The following is a 15603-nucleotide window of genomic DNA, read 5'->3' as shown; positions in this document are numbered from 1 at the left end:
CCTCTGCTAATCTATACAGAAAGCAATGAAGTATTTTTTTTAGTGGTTCAAAAAGACTGCAAAGGTATTGTAGAGGTCCCTCTATGGGACCTTTGCCCCATAACAAAATCCATGGCAAGGATGTAATATAGTCCTTCTGCTGCATAAACACAATTATTTTGGAAGGGGACTTCCAAAAATTAGTTGAATTTCTACATGATAAGTACTATTATATTAGACTGCTCTGCAACAGTTTGAGACTCATGGTATTTCACTTTACAATGAATGTCTTTATATCAGTTCTAAGCAGGTCACTATGGATCATGTTGCTTTTCAAAATTACTAAATATTTTCTTTCTAATTCAGAAAATTTTTTAAATTGTAATCTAGTAACACCAAGTGCAGCTTTAAAAATGATTGCTGGAAAAATTAAAATCTTGGACAAAAAATAAAGCTATACTTCTGGTATACATTCACCAAGAATGTGGATTCAAACAGCTGATATTACCAATGCGATTTGATAAGAGTAAAAAATTGGGCAGAAAGCCTATGATTAAAGAAAAGAATTAGAAACATTCTTTGGCTTGATTAAACTAAACTCTTAGAGTTTTGCTTTCAAAAATGGATTTCTTGTGGGGCTCTCCAAATATCTGCCATGTCAACGTCTTGTTGACAGATACTTGTCTTAATAAGCTGCTGGCATTACTACTCACGCTGATCAATAGTAACAGTTGCTATTTCTCCAGAATGTTCTTGGCTAGCCAATACATCTGCAAAGTAAAAGTAAAATATAAGTCTTTATTCAAATCCTTTCCCTAGAAAGTCATTTGAAGGCCAATGACTTCTAAAACAGAAAATCAGCTTGGAATTCTGAGCGTAACATAAAGGCTTAGAAGTATACAAAAATTAACTTACAGAAATAAAATATTTAACAGTATATATATATATATATAAAATGCATGCACAGCACATGGGTATCTGGGAAGACATTTAATTCTCACTATTAGTTTATGCATGAGATCCTTACTATTGATTTTTTTCCCCTTTCTTAAATTTACTTTTATACTTATAGGATTTTTTAAATGTTTCAATATCCACTGAGACAGAAATCAACAACTGCCTTTAACTTAACTGTACCTCAATATTATACACACAGACAAACCTGAAAGATGAGTGCATTGGCTTATTCCCTTTTGCATTTATACATGATTGCAATGTGCACCATAAACTGCACTTAATCAATAATTAATTAAAAACTGTCAAAAATAAAAAACGAACCTAAGTTGTATTAAAACCAAAGCAGAACTTATAAGCCTCACAATTTACTTCCTATATTACCATATTTACTTGAATACAAGATGACCAATATTATAAAACAACCTCCAGATAATTAGATTCTATATACAGAAAATATATACGTTTGGAATTATGTATATATTTTCCATAATTTTCCAGGTATAGAACCTAATTATTGGAGGTTTGTCTTGAGTTTGTCAACCTCCCACTGCTACAGACGGGAAAATAAATCTAGGGGGTCAAGTAGTCCCTTTGCTTTCTGCTTCCCATCAGCTTTTTCCATTTTTTAAAAGAAATTTTAATGTTCTAAGCCAAATCAAGTCCAAATCCATGAGTCAGTCCAGAACTGCAAGTGGCCCTACAACGGGCAAACATCCTCCACTCCACCAGGGGCTTCAGATATTTCCAATGTCTTTTGGCAGGCGTCCCATGTGCAGACCCCAAGTTTTGCGTGCCCTCAGACATATGGCTGCAGGAGCAAGCTAGGGAGGAGCCTCCCACTTCTATAAAATGGGCATTAATCCCCAACACCTCAGCAGGTACTAAACCATGCCAGAAGAACAGTTATCCCCAGGAGGCTTAAGGAAAACTGCCTTCTTGGACTCAGATACATGGCGTTTCCCCTGCCAGGTAACCTACCACAAGGTCAGGTTAGTATAATCTGCTTTTACAATTGGCCGGCCCTTCTACCTCTCCTTACTGTCAAGACCCTACACGCTCTCAGCACATGGAAGTGCCCCACCAGATTCAACACCATTTCAAGCCATGGTGACCCCATAGCTCAGCACTGTTCAGTATGTGCGTACTCCAGATAACCCCAACTCATGACTGGAACTGCATATTCTTATTGTGTGTCCTAGGCTCTTCCAAAAAGGTATATGCAGATGAGATGCAGGGAAACCTGGTCTATTTTCCTTATGGAGGGTGAGGCCACACTAATCATATGCAACAGGTTGAGAGAGCAGTTGACACAGGGATTCTGGGTAAGCTGTTTGAGCCCCGTTTTGTGATGTTTGCCAAATGTTTTTAAGGCTGGTCAAGAAACAGGAATTAGTGGAAATGAGAAAGTAAGGTGCAGCTCAGCTGTGGGAGTCAAAAGGAAGTTGAAATGTGTGCAGTGTAGTGGCTCACCATGGCTTTAAAAAAAAGAGTTACCGGTGAAAGGGACTATGCTCAATGGGTACTACCATAGGTCTTATTCAGATGGGCTGCACAAATCTTAGGAGCACCTCATAGTTAGCTTCTCGCTGGCCAACTTCCAGTAGGAGGATCTCAGCCACACGCTGCCTTTATGGAAATGGAAGACTCCTTCCTAGCTTGCTCCTGTGGCCATATGGCTGAGGGCAAGCAAAACTTGGGGGCATCAGAACACCAAGCATGTGGGCTTGGGCCTGCACACAGGATGCCTTCCAAAGGATTTGGAAGTATCTGAAGCCCCAGTCTGGGGCTGGCCCAAGCAGGGCCACATATGGTTCTTGAATGATTCAAACTGACTTGGACCTGATCTGGCATATTTGACCTGGGACACAAAAAATTTTCATGTAAAAAACCCCCCAAAACCCACTATATTTGTGGTAGGCTCTCAACAGCATGTTTTCCCCATATATGTCATGCACTTCATAGTAATTGTTAGGATTGACTGCACTTAATCAACTTTATAGTTGGTTTCTATTATGTAACACATGTTGCTTTTAGCAGCAGTTCAAAGATAGGCAATATATTTATAATGTGGTTCCCTTGCAGGCAAATGTAAAAGAAGGGGCTTTTTCTCCTCCCATGTTAACTGGGGGGAAAAGACCTTGTTTTGCATTTGAGTAAATACCATAGATTAAGAATAAATCTGAGGAAAGGCATACCAGATTAATATGTACATTTAACTTTCATAACAGTGAGTATTCTTGCTAGCATATTTGGTTATCTAATATTCAGCATTCATTCACAGTAAAAAAAAGTAGGAAAATAAAACCAATAATGAATAGTCCAAGTTATTTTTAATGACAAAACAGCAACTAAAACGTGAGAGGGCTCACATACATTTTCTGAGAAGTTCTAAGTGGCTCCAAAGGATTTCTCCCCGAGGAACTCTCTGAAAGAAGTCTTCTTGATTGAGGCTGCATAACTCTCGCCCCGGAATGCTAAGACTATTTATGTCTATATCAGTCATGGTAAATTCCTTCATCACCCATACCACCCAGTGAAGTACTTGGTCTGTTGACCACTGTACAGGGTCTAAGGAAAAACAGAAAAGAAAAAAACAACAAAAAACAACTCTTAAAAATACTGTCCATTTTAGATGTTCTACAACTGTTTCTTACAGGAACTAAAAACAGAAAGTACCATAGAAAAAGTACTACAAATGGCTGTACCACGTAACTGGAACAAATAACTGAACAGTCTTATGAAAAGAATAAATTTCATTAAGAATATCTTTACTGAAACTCAAGTTTAAAAAAAGCCTGGTTTTAGTAATAAAGCCCGGCCCTGGGCCATTCAGCACAGCAGTTCAAGCAAGAATCGATATTGATTCCTTTGCAACTAAAGGATAAGAATCTAAATTTTTACTATAAAAAGATGAGAAGAAAAAGAAGAAAGCAGTTTAATATTAACAATCCAGATGTACTGAAAACCTACTTCGTTTGAATTGCTGGGTAGTAGAAAAACACCAATGTTATTATTCAAAGGATTTTGGTTAGCAAAACATAAAATCATCAATGTAAGAATTTTGCACTTTTGGTACAACAGTATTTTTTTTCTTTAAATTATGGTTGGTCTTCAGGTTAAAAAGGATACGGACTCATCAGCTCCTGATCAGTCAAATAACCCAGTGCTATACAACAATAATACCAGTTTCTAGACAAGTTAGTTGCCCCTAAAAGGTATGCATGTTATTTTAAATACCTTATAACATGGGTGCTGAACCTCTAGACAATGGACTAAATGCAAACCACAGATCCACTGCATCTGGACCACAGGGCTCCCCATGGGTCAGGAAATTTGGTGGTGGGGGAGCAGTGGCAATTAATACACCCGTTCTTCCCTGCTAAATTCCCAAACCCCAAGCCCTGTGGTAGGTCAAAGGTGAGTCATGCCCTCTTTGCTGATGGCCAAACCATAATCCCCCCTAAAGGGATGTATCAAATCCCTCTCCAGCCCCAAAGGCTGGGTAGGGGCTTCATTAAGACCTCTCTTCCACCACGGCTGGGTCAAGGCCCCTTCCCCTGCAGTCCTGGGTTGAGGCCAAGGTGTCCCTTGCTCCCCTCCATGAGGCTGAATGAAGGACTACCAGCTGGATCTGGCCCGCAGATGGACCAGGCACTGCCCATTCAGCTGCCCAGGCAAAAGGGCTGAACACCACTGCCTTATAACATACTGTATAGTGGAACTTTTTTTTTAAAATGATATCCTGTAGGACAATATTAAACTAATATATCACACAGCTGCACGTGCATCACCTAGAGACAATTGTAATATCAATACCATGGGGCAACATAGAACAGCAGAAGTGTGGAAGACATTATCACTTGAATGGAATAGTAGGAAACATGATATGTAATATTTAAATACTTGTCAAGTATGCAGACAGAGCCCAACCTACACAAGCAAAGGAATACAGAGCAGCAGCAACCAAAAGAAAAAAAAAGCCCTAGAGACTCTAGATCTGAAAGAAATTTTAATTTAATTAAAATATCTTCAATATTTCAGTCAGCAAAAATTAGAAACCTAGGCTAAGAGGCAGGTGGTTAAAAGTGAAAGGCTGTCAAAATCATGTGCATTTCTTAAAAAAAAAAAAAAAAAAAAAATAAGGGGGTGGCGGAGAGGGAATGAAGAATTACTGGAAACCCTGGCTCCCTGCTATGTCAAGGTATTTGTACTGTACTCATCACCAGCAGTGCAAATTGCCAAGACAGTATCTAAGCACTTGAATTCATCACTCTCCACCTCTTATTAATATCATGCATTTCTTAACACAACTGTCTTGTCCAATTACCATAGGGTATTCCAAGGCGCTCTTGCTCTTTTCGGTAGCCTTCCAGAGCTGCAGCCCATCGTGTCACTTGCTCAGAAGTCTCATCTGAAATGGTTGTGATGTGCTTCGTCCCATCCAGGGTTATCACTTGGGCCTCCTCAACAAGATGAGCTTCAGCCTCAGCATGATGGGCATCTGGATCAATCACTACCTCCACAGTTTCAACAGGCTTTACAATTTCAAGGATGTTTAACTTAGGGTCTATTCCTAAATGAAAGAAAAACAAACATGCAGAAAAGAAGTATTACCTTTGAGCACTAGGAACCACATAAAAAGCTTTCATTTAAACTCCTCCAAATTCACCTTTCACATAGCGCACATAATTCATTATGCAATCACAATTTCCTTCTTCTATTAATTTATCTATGACTCACTTTCCTCTTTAACTGTTAGGAAGAACGTGAGATCTCACTCCAGACATGCAACTGACTGGGAACTTTGTATGGACATGTAACAGAATAGTGTACTTTTTCCCATGGAAGAAACACAGAGGTCAAAAACCAGGTATTACTTTAAAAATGGCTACTTTTGAAGACTGAACATGCTTGTGAAACTGATCTGCATGATTTCAATACTGCCCTTCTAAAAATTGCATAGGCTGTTAAGTTGTCTAGCTTTACTAGCTATTTGTTTGTGACTTTGGGTCACTCAACTCCTCTCGAGACCAAAGGATAACATACATTTACTTATTCTGCAAGTGTTAGGAGTCTTGTTTGTAAACCACTCTCAAGTGCTACATATATCATTAGTAGTCTTGTTACATCACCCCTTCTACTGTGGTAACACTAAATGTCAGCTTCCCCATTTACATTTATTAAAACAGACCTGCAGACTTATTCATGACTCCATCCTAATCCCTCATACCGCTCTACTGTCCCATTCCTGTCTCCAGCTGATCTCCAGTGACTCCTTACTATGCTATCCATATAACTTCTCTGTTATTTTATAGGTCTCCCTGTAACTCCATGGAGCTTATTCTATGGAGTATGGATAAATCCCCAGGTAACTTTTTTGGTACTATCTTAAGTTTGCATAATACCTAGCATGAGATTCGGTCTGTACTTATCAATTCATGTGACAGTAACACCTACTGATATTTGCTAGCCAATTTGTTTGTTTATGGAAAAAAATGTAAAAGAGAACTATTAAATATAAACTTTAATCATGTTTAATCTTGACCTCCTCGCTTAGGCAGAACTTCCCTCGACTTTAATAGGAACAGCTGCCTGAGGAAACAGTATTTGGACAGGGTACGTACATTTTATTAATCTTAACAGCCTCTGCACAAACTCATCAAAACACAAGGGGGCAAAAAGCAACAACTAAAACACTTGGTAAGTCAGACAACAAAACTGGCAGGTAACTCTTTAGTGTTTCACTATGGTGATTTATTAGTAGTAGTTATCACTAAGAGGTTTAGATTTAAAGTAGTCAAAGGGAAAAATATCAATTACAAGTGCAAGTCTAGGCTTTTTAATTCAAGGAAAATTTTGGTTTCTTCTTTATGTAAAGTTTCTTCTATGTAGAAGATCGAATGTTGACTGAATGTGGAAGTCTGTGTAGTAAGACATTATTTCAGCAACACAATGTTTCAGAAAGGATTCTATTTAAAAGTAACTGAAGAGCTTTTCTAATCAGCAAAAATAATGACATCGTTGTGACAATTATTTGATAGGTACAGCAGAAGTAGCTGATGAAACTGTTGTAAAGTAAGAAGAAACTTATGCCTGAGGTAGAGAAAAGGACACCACTGGAAGGAGGTGATCTCTGTAACAACCCAGAAAGATAATCCTAGCAGCTCTATTCTGAATGAATACTATAATCAGACAATCAGGATGAAATGGGCAGCCTCCCCCAAGTATTGTTCAACATTTTGATCATTTGTCACATTTCAGGTGCTGCTCTCACTTGCAGGCTTACAAGCTGAGGTGTATACTGCCCACCATTTACCAGTTACATGGGCTGTCAATGCAACATTTTTCTGAAGTACTATAAATAATTCCATCATAAAAATACAATCTTCTTTGCAAAAATTAGTGACAAATTGCTTGAATACCTATATACCTGATTAAACACTTTTCAAAATTCCCTGTTCAAAACTAAAAATCTTTCCTGCTCCCCTTTATCATCGTGCGGGCCGGGAGCGGTCCGAGGCCCGCGGGGGTCCGCGGCGGGCTGTGGCCAGCAGCCCTGGCACGCGGGTCGGGGAATGCAGGCCGGTGGACTAGAATTAAGCACGGACGCGTAGCGGTTGATTAAAGATTATTTTACTTACACCGTAGATGGTCGCGGTGCAGGCAGGAAAACTTGCTTGAGTTGCAGTTACAGACAGAAAACAAAACAAAACTCGAACCTGCAGGGCACGAGAGTACGTCGCAAGGGGTTTTCGGCGACAGGAAGATAAACCTGCAGGACTCGAACCCGGACAGAGCTCTGGATACACTCACACGAAGTTTGCTAGGCTCCGTGGAACTTGCGCGCAGGGAAGGGGTTCGTCGAGGGATCGTTCGGCAACGGGGAGAGGCTAGAGGTTGATCAGACCCCTATAGCCTTCTTAAGGTACGTGCTGGGTTCGATAGGCTCCGCAGCGCTTAGAGTTCTTCACAAGACGTGAAACCCTCCTCCTCCTCCTCCTCCTCCAGATGGTTGTGGAGTCCTCCCTTGCGGGGTTCTCCTTGGAGTTCTCCAACTTGGGCGGAAACCGCTCAAGCCTCTTATACAGCTAGCAAGCCAATCGCTAGCCGCCACGTGGGAATAATTTAGAACTGGCCAATAGTGGGACACAAATTTGCATGCGGGTGGCGGGAACTCCTTTGCACCGTGCACCTCTCTTTGCAACTGAGAAATGCACCCTGCAAAGAAAGCTCCGAGTGGCGGGAAATAATTTAGCAGTGCCGAAGCGCACACAAACAAAATCACACCCTTGGGTTGTGACAATTATAAATCAATTTAAACAGATTTTAAATCATTTTCAGTTGTGAAATGGAACATATTAAAACACAGACACTGAAATTCCTTTTCATATTATTACATGAAGGCTGAAATCTCTCAATAAAAAGTGCTATAGAAAAGCAGATATTTTGGGGCCAAATTTTGCTTGAAAGTACCTAACTGTGAAGTCAGCAAAGTGACTTTTATTTTATGCTGATGGAATAGCAGAATGTAGTCTTTTGATCGCATTTCTACCAAGGCACTTGCATGGCCACTGAAGGGGAGATGATCAAAAAATACAGTGTTCAGAAATAGGAAGTGAAGGAGACTAAAATAAATGCAATACCAAATTTTAAAGGGTCTAATGAAGTAAATGGTCAAGAATATAATTAAAAGCAAGTAAAGAATAAAAACCAGAAGATGTTCAACAAAGCTATCATAGTTTTTAACAAATAGCAACAGTCTAGTTTTAAGTTCTAGGACAGATTAGAAAAGGCAGCAGGGATATAAGGTCATCCTTTTGATCCTCAAAGAATGCGGAAAGCATACCAGTACGTTTACATTTTCTCTTATGGAACTGCTCACTTGCTACACAAAACAATTCAGTCTGTCAACTACACGCCAAAAGAACTGGGAGTATATTGTTTAATCCACTGTAAATGGATCCAGACTGTGAGTAGCTATGTTCTGAAGTAACAGCCTGCCACCTACCTTTCTGCAATGTAAAATTAAAATAAATGCAACGGATGTCTGTGTTTACTCCCACATCATTCCCTTCATTCATTTTGTAAGAAAACAGAGGACAACACTCCAATGTGTATAGGCAAACATGTTTCCTTACTCACATTACATACGAAACACTGTAGTTCTTGATTTCAGATTTCTTCCTCCAACTTTAATGTGTAAGGAATTACTCATTTTGCAGTTTTATTTCTGACAATTTTCAGTGACAATTTTTAAATCTGCCGATTTCCACTTGATTATGTTCCATAAATTATTTCCCATACTATATTTTTGCACAGCTGAATATCACTAAAGAACCCTTTCTTTACATTGTAAAAACTGGTCTTACAAAAAGCTTCAGCCATTTATATCTATGCCTCAATTTTTCCATCTTATTTCAACTAACTCTATTTGTTAAGGGAACACTCTCTAGTTGCTTTCAAGTTGTTTTGTTCTTATATTCATTCTCTTCTTCTATAAGTTACTCTATTCTCTTACTGTAAGCTGCCATAAGCCTTTGTTGGAAAGGTGGTCTATAAATGCAATAAATAATAAATCTGTCAGATTGGTGCAGGTCTGGTCATTCATACGATTTCAAATGTATTTGTTAAACTGTACACAAGAGAAGAAGTGGATCTGCAGACATAAAAGTACAAAAAGTTGGTAAGAGTCTACTGTTACTCCACCCCCATTAAGCACCTGACTACTACTGATTATTTATTGAGGACCCAAGGGGCATATGTGAACTGAAAGAGTCTGAATTTGAAAGAGGGAATCATGATCTGGCAGAGAAAGTTAGTATCTAAGCCAAATCCTGATGGAAGAACTACAAAAACATATAATGGCAGGAAAAAATTCTTATGTTAATGTTACGAACACAAAAGCATAAGAAGTGCCATCCTGGCTTAGATCACAGGTCCATCTAGTTCGGTCCATCCTATATCATTCCTGTACCTCAGTGACAAAGTAGATGCTAAAGAGAAGAGAATATATTCAGGGCCTATCCAGACTGACCTGTTCCCTACTCTTTGCCCCTTACAGCATCTAGTATTTAGAGGACTAGGTAGTCCTAATTGGTAGGCTACTCCCTTAACTATCATGTTTAATACCCACTGATGGACCTGTCCTGAATAAATCTGTCCCACTTCTTCAAACCTAGATAAATTATCAGCCTCTACAACATTTTGTAGCAATGAGTTCCACACGTGAATTACATGCTAAATTAAAAAAAACCCCACTCCTTTTGTTTGTTTTAAATTTGCTACCTCTTGCTATAACTGTATCCTCTAATTTTATGAGTGTACAAATCCTGTAGATTTAATTAGCAGTGACCTCCTTAAAATCAACTATCTGTTAATAAAACCAAGCATTAAGATATGAGACTTTTGATTATGTGTGTACTTTTTTTTTAGAACAGGGTGGCCAACCTATGGCATGCACAACACAAATGGGACATGCAGTCACATCAAAGCTGGGGGCAAGGCTGCAAATGAACAGGGGAAGAGAAATGCAGGACAATCTGGGGTTGGAAGGGCATGTTGTGGCTCACCAGGCTTGTGTGGCCCCAGCTGGGAGGCCCCAGTACAGACCAGGGAAGTAGGGCCCATCCCATCTGCTGTGCCCTAATCATCTGCTTGGCTGCTTTAGGGTGAACACAATCTTGAATAGCTTTATCATTGTTTTAATAAAGGTGAGATGCCCAACAGCCTGGTTTTGAAACATGCTAGCTTTTCCCTGCGGCTCTCCTTCCCTCCCAGACCTGTCCAGGAGGGAAGGGGAGCAGCAGCTGCTACTTTCCACCTCTTCCCCAAATTGCTCCACCATCTGGCTGCTTCCAAGAGCTGACTGCAGCATGCATGAAAACTCTTCTGCTCTCCAGCAACCCTCAGGCTCCATCATCGGGTCCCGCCATGCTGGGTCAAGCTGGGTGGCAGCAGCAGGGCCAAAAGCCAGGCTTGGAGAGCTCTCCTAACGCAACCGCCACAGCTCCCAGCCCACTCTCTAGACTGGGGTTCCTCAGTCGGGGGAATGAGTGAGGAGGTTTGCAGTGGTGTTCAACTCCCCACAGGGCAAGTTGTGGAGCAGCTGCTGTTCTCCACACCTTTACCAGATTGGGATCATCCTGGTCTGGGGAAGGTGTGGGGAGGTGACAGTTGCAAGCTGAGCACCTGTACTGCTCCTTCTCCAGGAAACAAATCTAGTGGAGGAAGTTTCTCAGAACTTTCCACTGCTAGAAATGAATGACTGTTCAAGGCTATAGTTGCATCAGTCCATTGGCCCAGCCTCACTTCTCTCTGTCAGTCGTTCCTCCCAGGTTCTGATCCCGACTTTGTCGCTTTCATCAATGCCAACCAAATCTCCTACTTGTATCCCTTTCCATCATTCAGTATTCCAAGTAGATGGCTTCCTTTTCTACTTTGAGGCTCCCTGAGCACTAGGAGTAGTAACAAGCCTCCACAAATGGAGAAAATGTTATTTTTTCAGAGGCTTATAATTTAGTCAAATTTAGATGGACATCAAGAGGCCCATCTTTGCTACTAGTCTGACTCCACTGCCATATTTCAAGACTGCTTCAAAAGATTGGAGACTGTTGCTCCTGGTAAAAAAGTCAAGACATGTCTATAAAATGGGAAAATAATTTGTCTAAACTTCCTCTTGTGAAACAGCTACACTGTTGGTTAAAAACGCCCAGTTTAGATTTCGCTTAAAGGCAGATAGCCAGCAGGGAAAATTTCTGTCCGAATTGTTTAAAATCTGACAAAGTTGCTAGTAGCTGGAAACAAATCTTAAAAATGGAAAGTATTTAGTATCACCACTTACACAAATATTACTTTTGTCACCATCCAAAGTTATATAAGAGATTATAAAAATATTTATAGGACAGACTACTGGAAATAAACCAATCACTAACTTTTTGGCCCTAATGGCAGTCATTCCATTATAGAGGTCTTGCACCTTCATCACTGGAGGCTGCATACTAGCCAAAAGAGAATATGGGAATGAACAGATCACCAGTTTGATCTAGAATTAAAACACCCGTGTTTTGTAATACTAGTGTTTACACTTCATGGATGTAAATGGTCACCTGATACCGAGTCATGTCATAACACACGTTAAAAAAACTGGAGTTCAATAGGAAAAGTTATTTTATAGGCTATGTGTATGCAGCCAGAACTTAAGTGATCCTGGCTCTCTCTCTCTAAACACACTGGTAATCTATAATGAAGCAGGGCAAATCTCTGCATCAAATCTGGCAGAATAACATGGCAGAATAAAATGAAGAAATCTTTGATGTCCTCTAATTTCAAAGACCTCTGAAAATTAAGTTTCTAAATTTTTCACATCATGCAACTCAGTTCCTCAGATTCCTTCTACAGAGCTAAAATATGGACCCTGACCACACCCAAAATTGCTGATATACAAAGAAGCAAATGTGTATAAATAACAGTGCCCCATACTCCTTTAACCTCAGCATACCCACCTCAGCAAAATATCCAAAACAGCAAAAAGGAGACAAGTAAGAATAGAAGAAGAAAACAACAGCATGCTTCACAGTAAAAGGAAAAAGTCAACTGAATTGGAACAACAACAATAATCACCCAAATTAACTAAAAATATAAGCCAATACCTGGAAATCCCAACTATGAAATGCAGTATGTTGGCATCTGCATTATTAACTAATCTGCTCTGACATGAAACAAGATACTTTTTTATGAACCACTACAGAAGAACTACTTTGGATTATTTAGCAGCTGGCATTGCTTCATTTATATTTACAGATGGCTTATCAAAATTTAATATAACAGTTGAACTGGTATAACAGATTGCCTCTTAAGAAACAGAAGAGTCCAATCCATCACAAAGATTAGCACCACAGACTGGAAATTTATTGCTAGGTTAATTTTGTAAAATGCATGAATTGCAATCTAAAGTGAACCTCTGTAAATCAAAGAGAAGCAATATGAGAAGAGAGTTATTTCACTTCTGTATCTCACTCCACATACACAAATTCCCTCTTTAAACAGATGTTGTAAAGACTTGGAAATGGACAGTGATCACAACATTTTAGAAAATTTTTAGTGGAAATTGATTACGGGAGACTTCAATTACCCCAATACAGATTGGGTAACTGACACTGTGTTATAGTAGAACACAGATATTTCTGGATGAGTTGGCTAATAGAGTTCTCTATCCAACAGTGACTGTGCCAATGAAAGAAAAGCTACCTGAGGCCATGGACAGAAACTGCATTTGTAATGCGATAAATGGTTTTGCAGTACTACAAAAGCTGAGCGCACAGACATGCACACCTCCTGTAACACTAACAAAAAAAAATGGTGGAAGTGCTACATAAACACTTCTAGATAAAACTGGAACTTCTCTGTAGTGTTATATTTTGTAGCACTACATGTAAGATCTGTACAGTCCACTGTAACAGGTCAGGGGGATCTTTCAGTTCTCCAACATCCCACAGTGCTCTGCTTCCACCCCTCCAATAGAAGGGAGGAAGAATGGAGCAGTCACTGAGAGCAAGTCTGGGAGAGTACAGAGGCACTGCTACTTGATTACTGACAACCTGCTGGCATTGCAGTAGAGGGGAATACGCTGATGGGAGACGAAAGCTGCAGGACCGAGCAAACCGCCTACTTGTACCCATGGCTGGAGATCACTTCAATGAATATCTTCACATGACTTTGCAGCACTCCAGCTGGGAGGCTGTGCATGTCTATGTGCACTTATAGCGCTACAATTCTGTAGCACTTCCAAGCGCTCTGGCACTTGTAGCATTACAAGCATCGTGTCTGTCCATGGCCTTAGATTTGGTTTTGGCCATAACAGAGGCTCTTTCAGAAAAACTTGCTATAGAGAATAATCTTGGATCAAGTGATCACAAATTGAAATAAGAATTGGTCTATAACAAGGCTGTCCAATTGGCAACCTATAGGCTGCATACAGCCCCTAAACTTAACTCATGGCTTGCAGACTCCTGCCTAGTCACCATGACTCCTGCTGCTGCTGGGATCTCCAGGCTCCCACCCCTCCTTCCAGCTTCTGCTCGCCGTTGCCTCTGGGGGAGGACAGTGCAGTCTGCAGGGTCTGGGGAGGTCTGTGGCTCATGCAGCAAGGCAGTCAAGAAGCAACCACAGCATGTAGCCCCTGACTACTGAGAAGTTGGACAGCCCTGGTCCAGAAGTGTCTTGGATTTTAAGAAACTAAGGCAATTAGGGAGGCTAAGTGGATCCAGAAATGAAGACACTTGGATATGGAGAGACATAATACTATCATACAGTAAAAGTACAAATACTATCAACTTGTACCCCAAGCATGGAGAAACAGTTGATAAGGAAGGGCTAGACTTGCATGGATGAATAGGAATCCAAACATGCCATTAAGAATAAGCACAGCATCTACAAACAATGAAAAATGGAACTGATCAATATGGAAGAACATCTGTCTGTGGTCAAAGAATGTTGAACAACAAATAACCAAAAGCTTAGTTGAAGCTGATTTTGCAAAGGATATGAAAACAAATAATCAAAAACTTATTTTGTCATACAAATAAAGAAAAAATCCAGGGGGGAAATGTGGGGCCAATATTTGCTGAGGGTGGGGCAGAGATCAACCTTTGGTATGGCTGAAGAACTAACAAATACTTGGCTTTAGTCTTTATGAGGATAACAGGTAACGGAGGATACTGATGGCCTACCACGTGGCATTGAGTACATGAATACAGAATAAACTTAAGCTTCTGCTGTCACAAAACAGGGAGGCCCCAATAATCTCCATTCTAGAATACTGAAGGAATTGACAAACAAAATAGCAATTCCACTCGCTTGAATCTTCAAAGAGTGCCTATGACTGGAAAACAGCAAATGCAGTACCTATTTTTTAAAAAGGGAGAAAGAGTGATTCAGACAACTACAAGCCTGTTAAGTTGACTTCAACAGTTGGTAAGGTCTTAGAACACACGGAAATAAAACAGTTAAAAACAGGAAAGGCAATGGAAAATGGAACAACACGTAACCTGGGTTAATCAGAGGATAATCACATCAGAGTAATTTATTATCATCCTACGTCCACTGATTTCTTGGATAAGGATAATGCAGTGAACTTAAGTCTTCTAGATCTAATAATACATGCCCTGTGGGAAATTATTGGTCAAACTAGTAAGGAAGCGATCAATGCTACATTCATGAGATGAATAAAAAGTTGGCTCAAAGGGAGTCTACGGTGGGTTATACTGAAAAGGGGTTAGATGAGTGGAGAGCTGTTACCAGTAGTGATCCTCAAAAATCAGGCTTGGGCCCTGATTAACGTGATCAGTAACCTTGGTTGCTGATAGAAGTGTCTCCATTAAATTTGTAACTATATTAACTTGGGAGGGAAATAAGTGTATTGCATATGCAAAGGAAGACCAGATTATTATACAGAAAGATTTAGATAGTCTTGTGGAATGGAGCAAAAGAAATGCATAAAATTTAGCACTATGAAGTGTAAAGGCGTGCATCTAAAGACAAGTAACAAAGACTTCAGCTATAGGATGGAGATGCACAGGCTGAGGAAAAAAAGTGGAACCTGGGTGTATTGGTTGATTGTAGGATGAACATGAACCAATGCAATGAAACTATGAAAAAGACTAATGCAAT

At 39.9% G+C, this 15603-nt stretch overlaps 1 protein-coding gene across 2 annotated transcripts in view; it reads right to left on the bottom strand.

The window, feature by feature from the left end:
• GABPA (GA binding protein transcription factor subunit alpha) overlaps nucleotides 1-15603 on the bottom strand; it is a 38702-nt gene that overhangs the window by 9991 nt on the left and 13108 nt on the right. Inside the window, exons 4-6 of one of the 2 annotated variants that reach the window (XM_006035436.3) lie at nucleotides 5264-5509; nucleotides 3310-3504; nucleotides 693-749 (exon numbers count right to left, since the gene is read on the bottom strand). In XM_006035436.3, the coding sequence (XP_006035498.1) occupies nucleotides 693-749; nucleotides 3310-3504; nucleotides 5264-5509 (498 nt within the window). The remainder of the gene's footprint in view (nucleotides 1-692; nucleotides 750-3309; nucleotides 3505-5263; nucleotides 5510-15603) is intronic. The other variant, XM_014525583.2, reaches the window with a different exon arrangement.

This window comes from Alligator sinensis, unplaced genomic scaffold, assembly GCF_000455745.1.
Source record: "Alligator sinensis unplaced genomic scaffold, ASM45574v1 scaffold1151_1, whole genome shotgun sequence".
Lineage (NCBI taxonomy): Eukaryota > Metazoa > Chordata > Crocodylia > Alligatoridae > Alligator > Alligator sinensis.
This window is presented reverse-complemented; position numbering and strand designations above follow the sequence as displayed.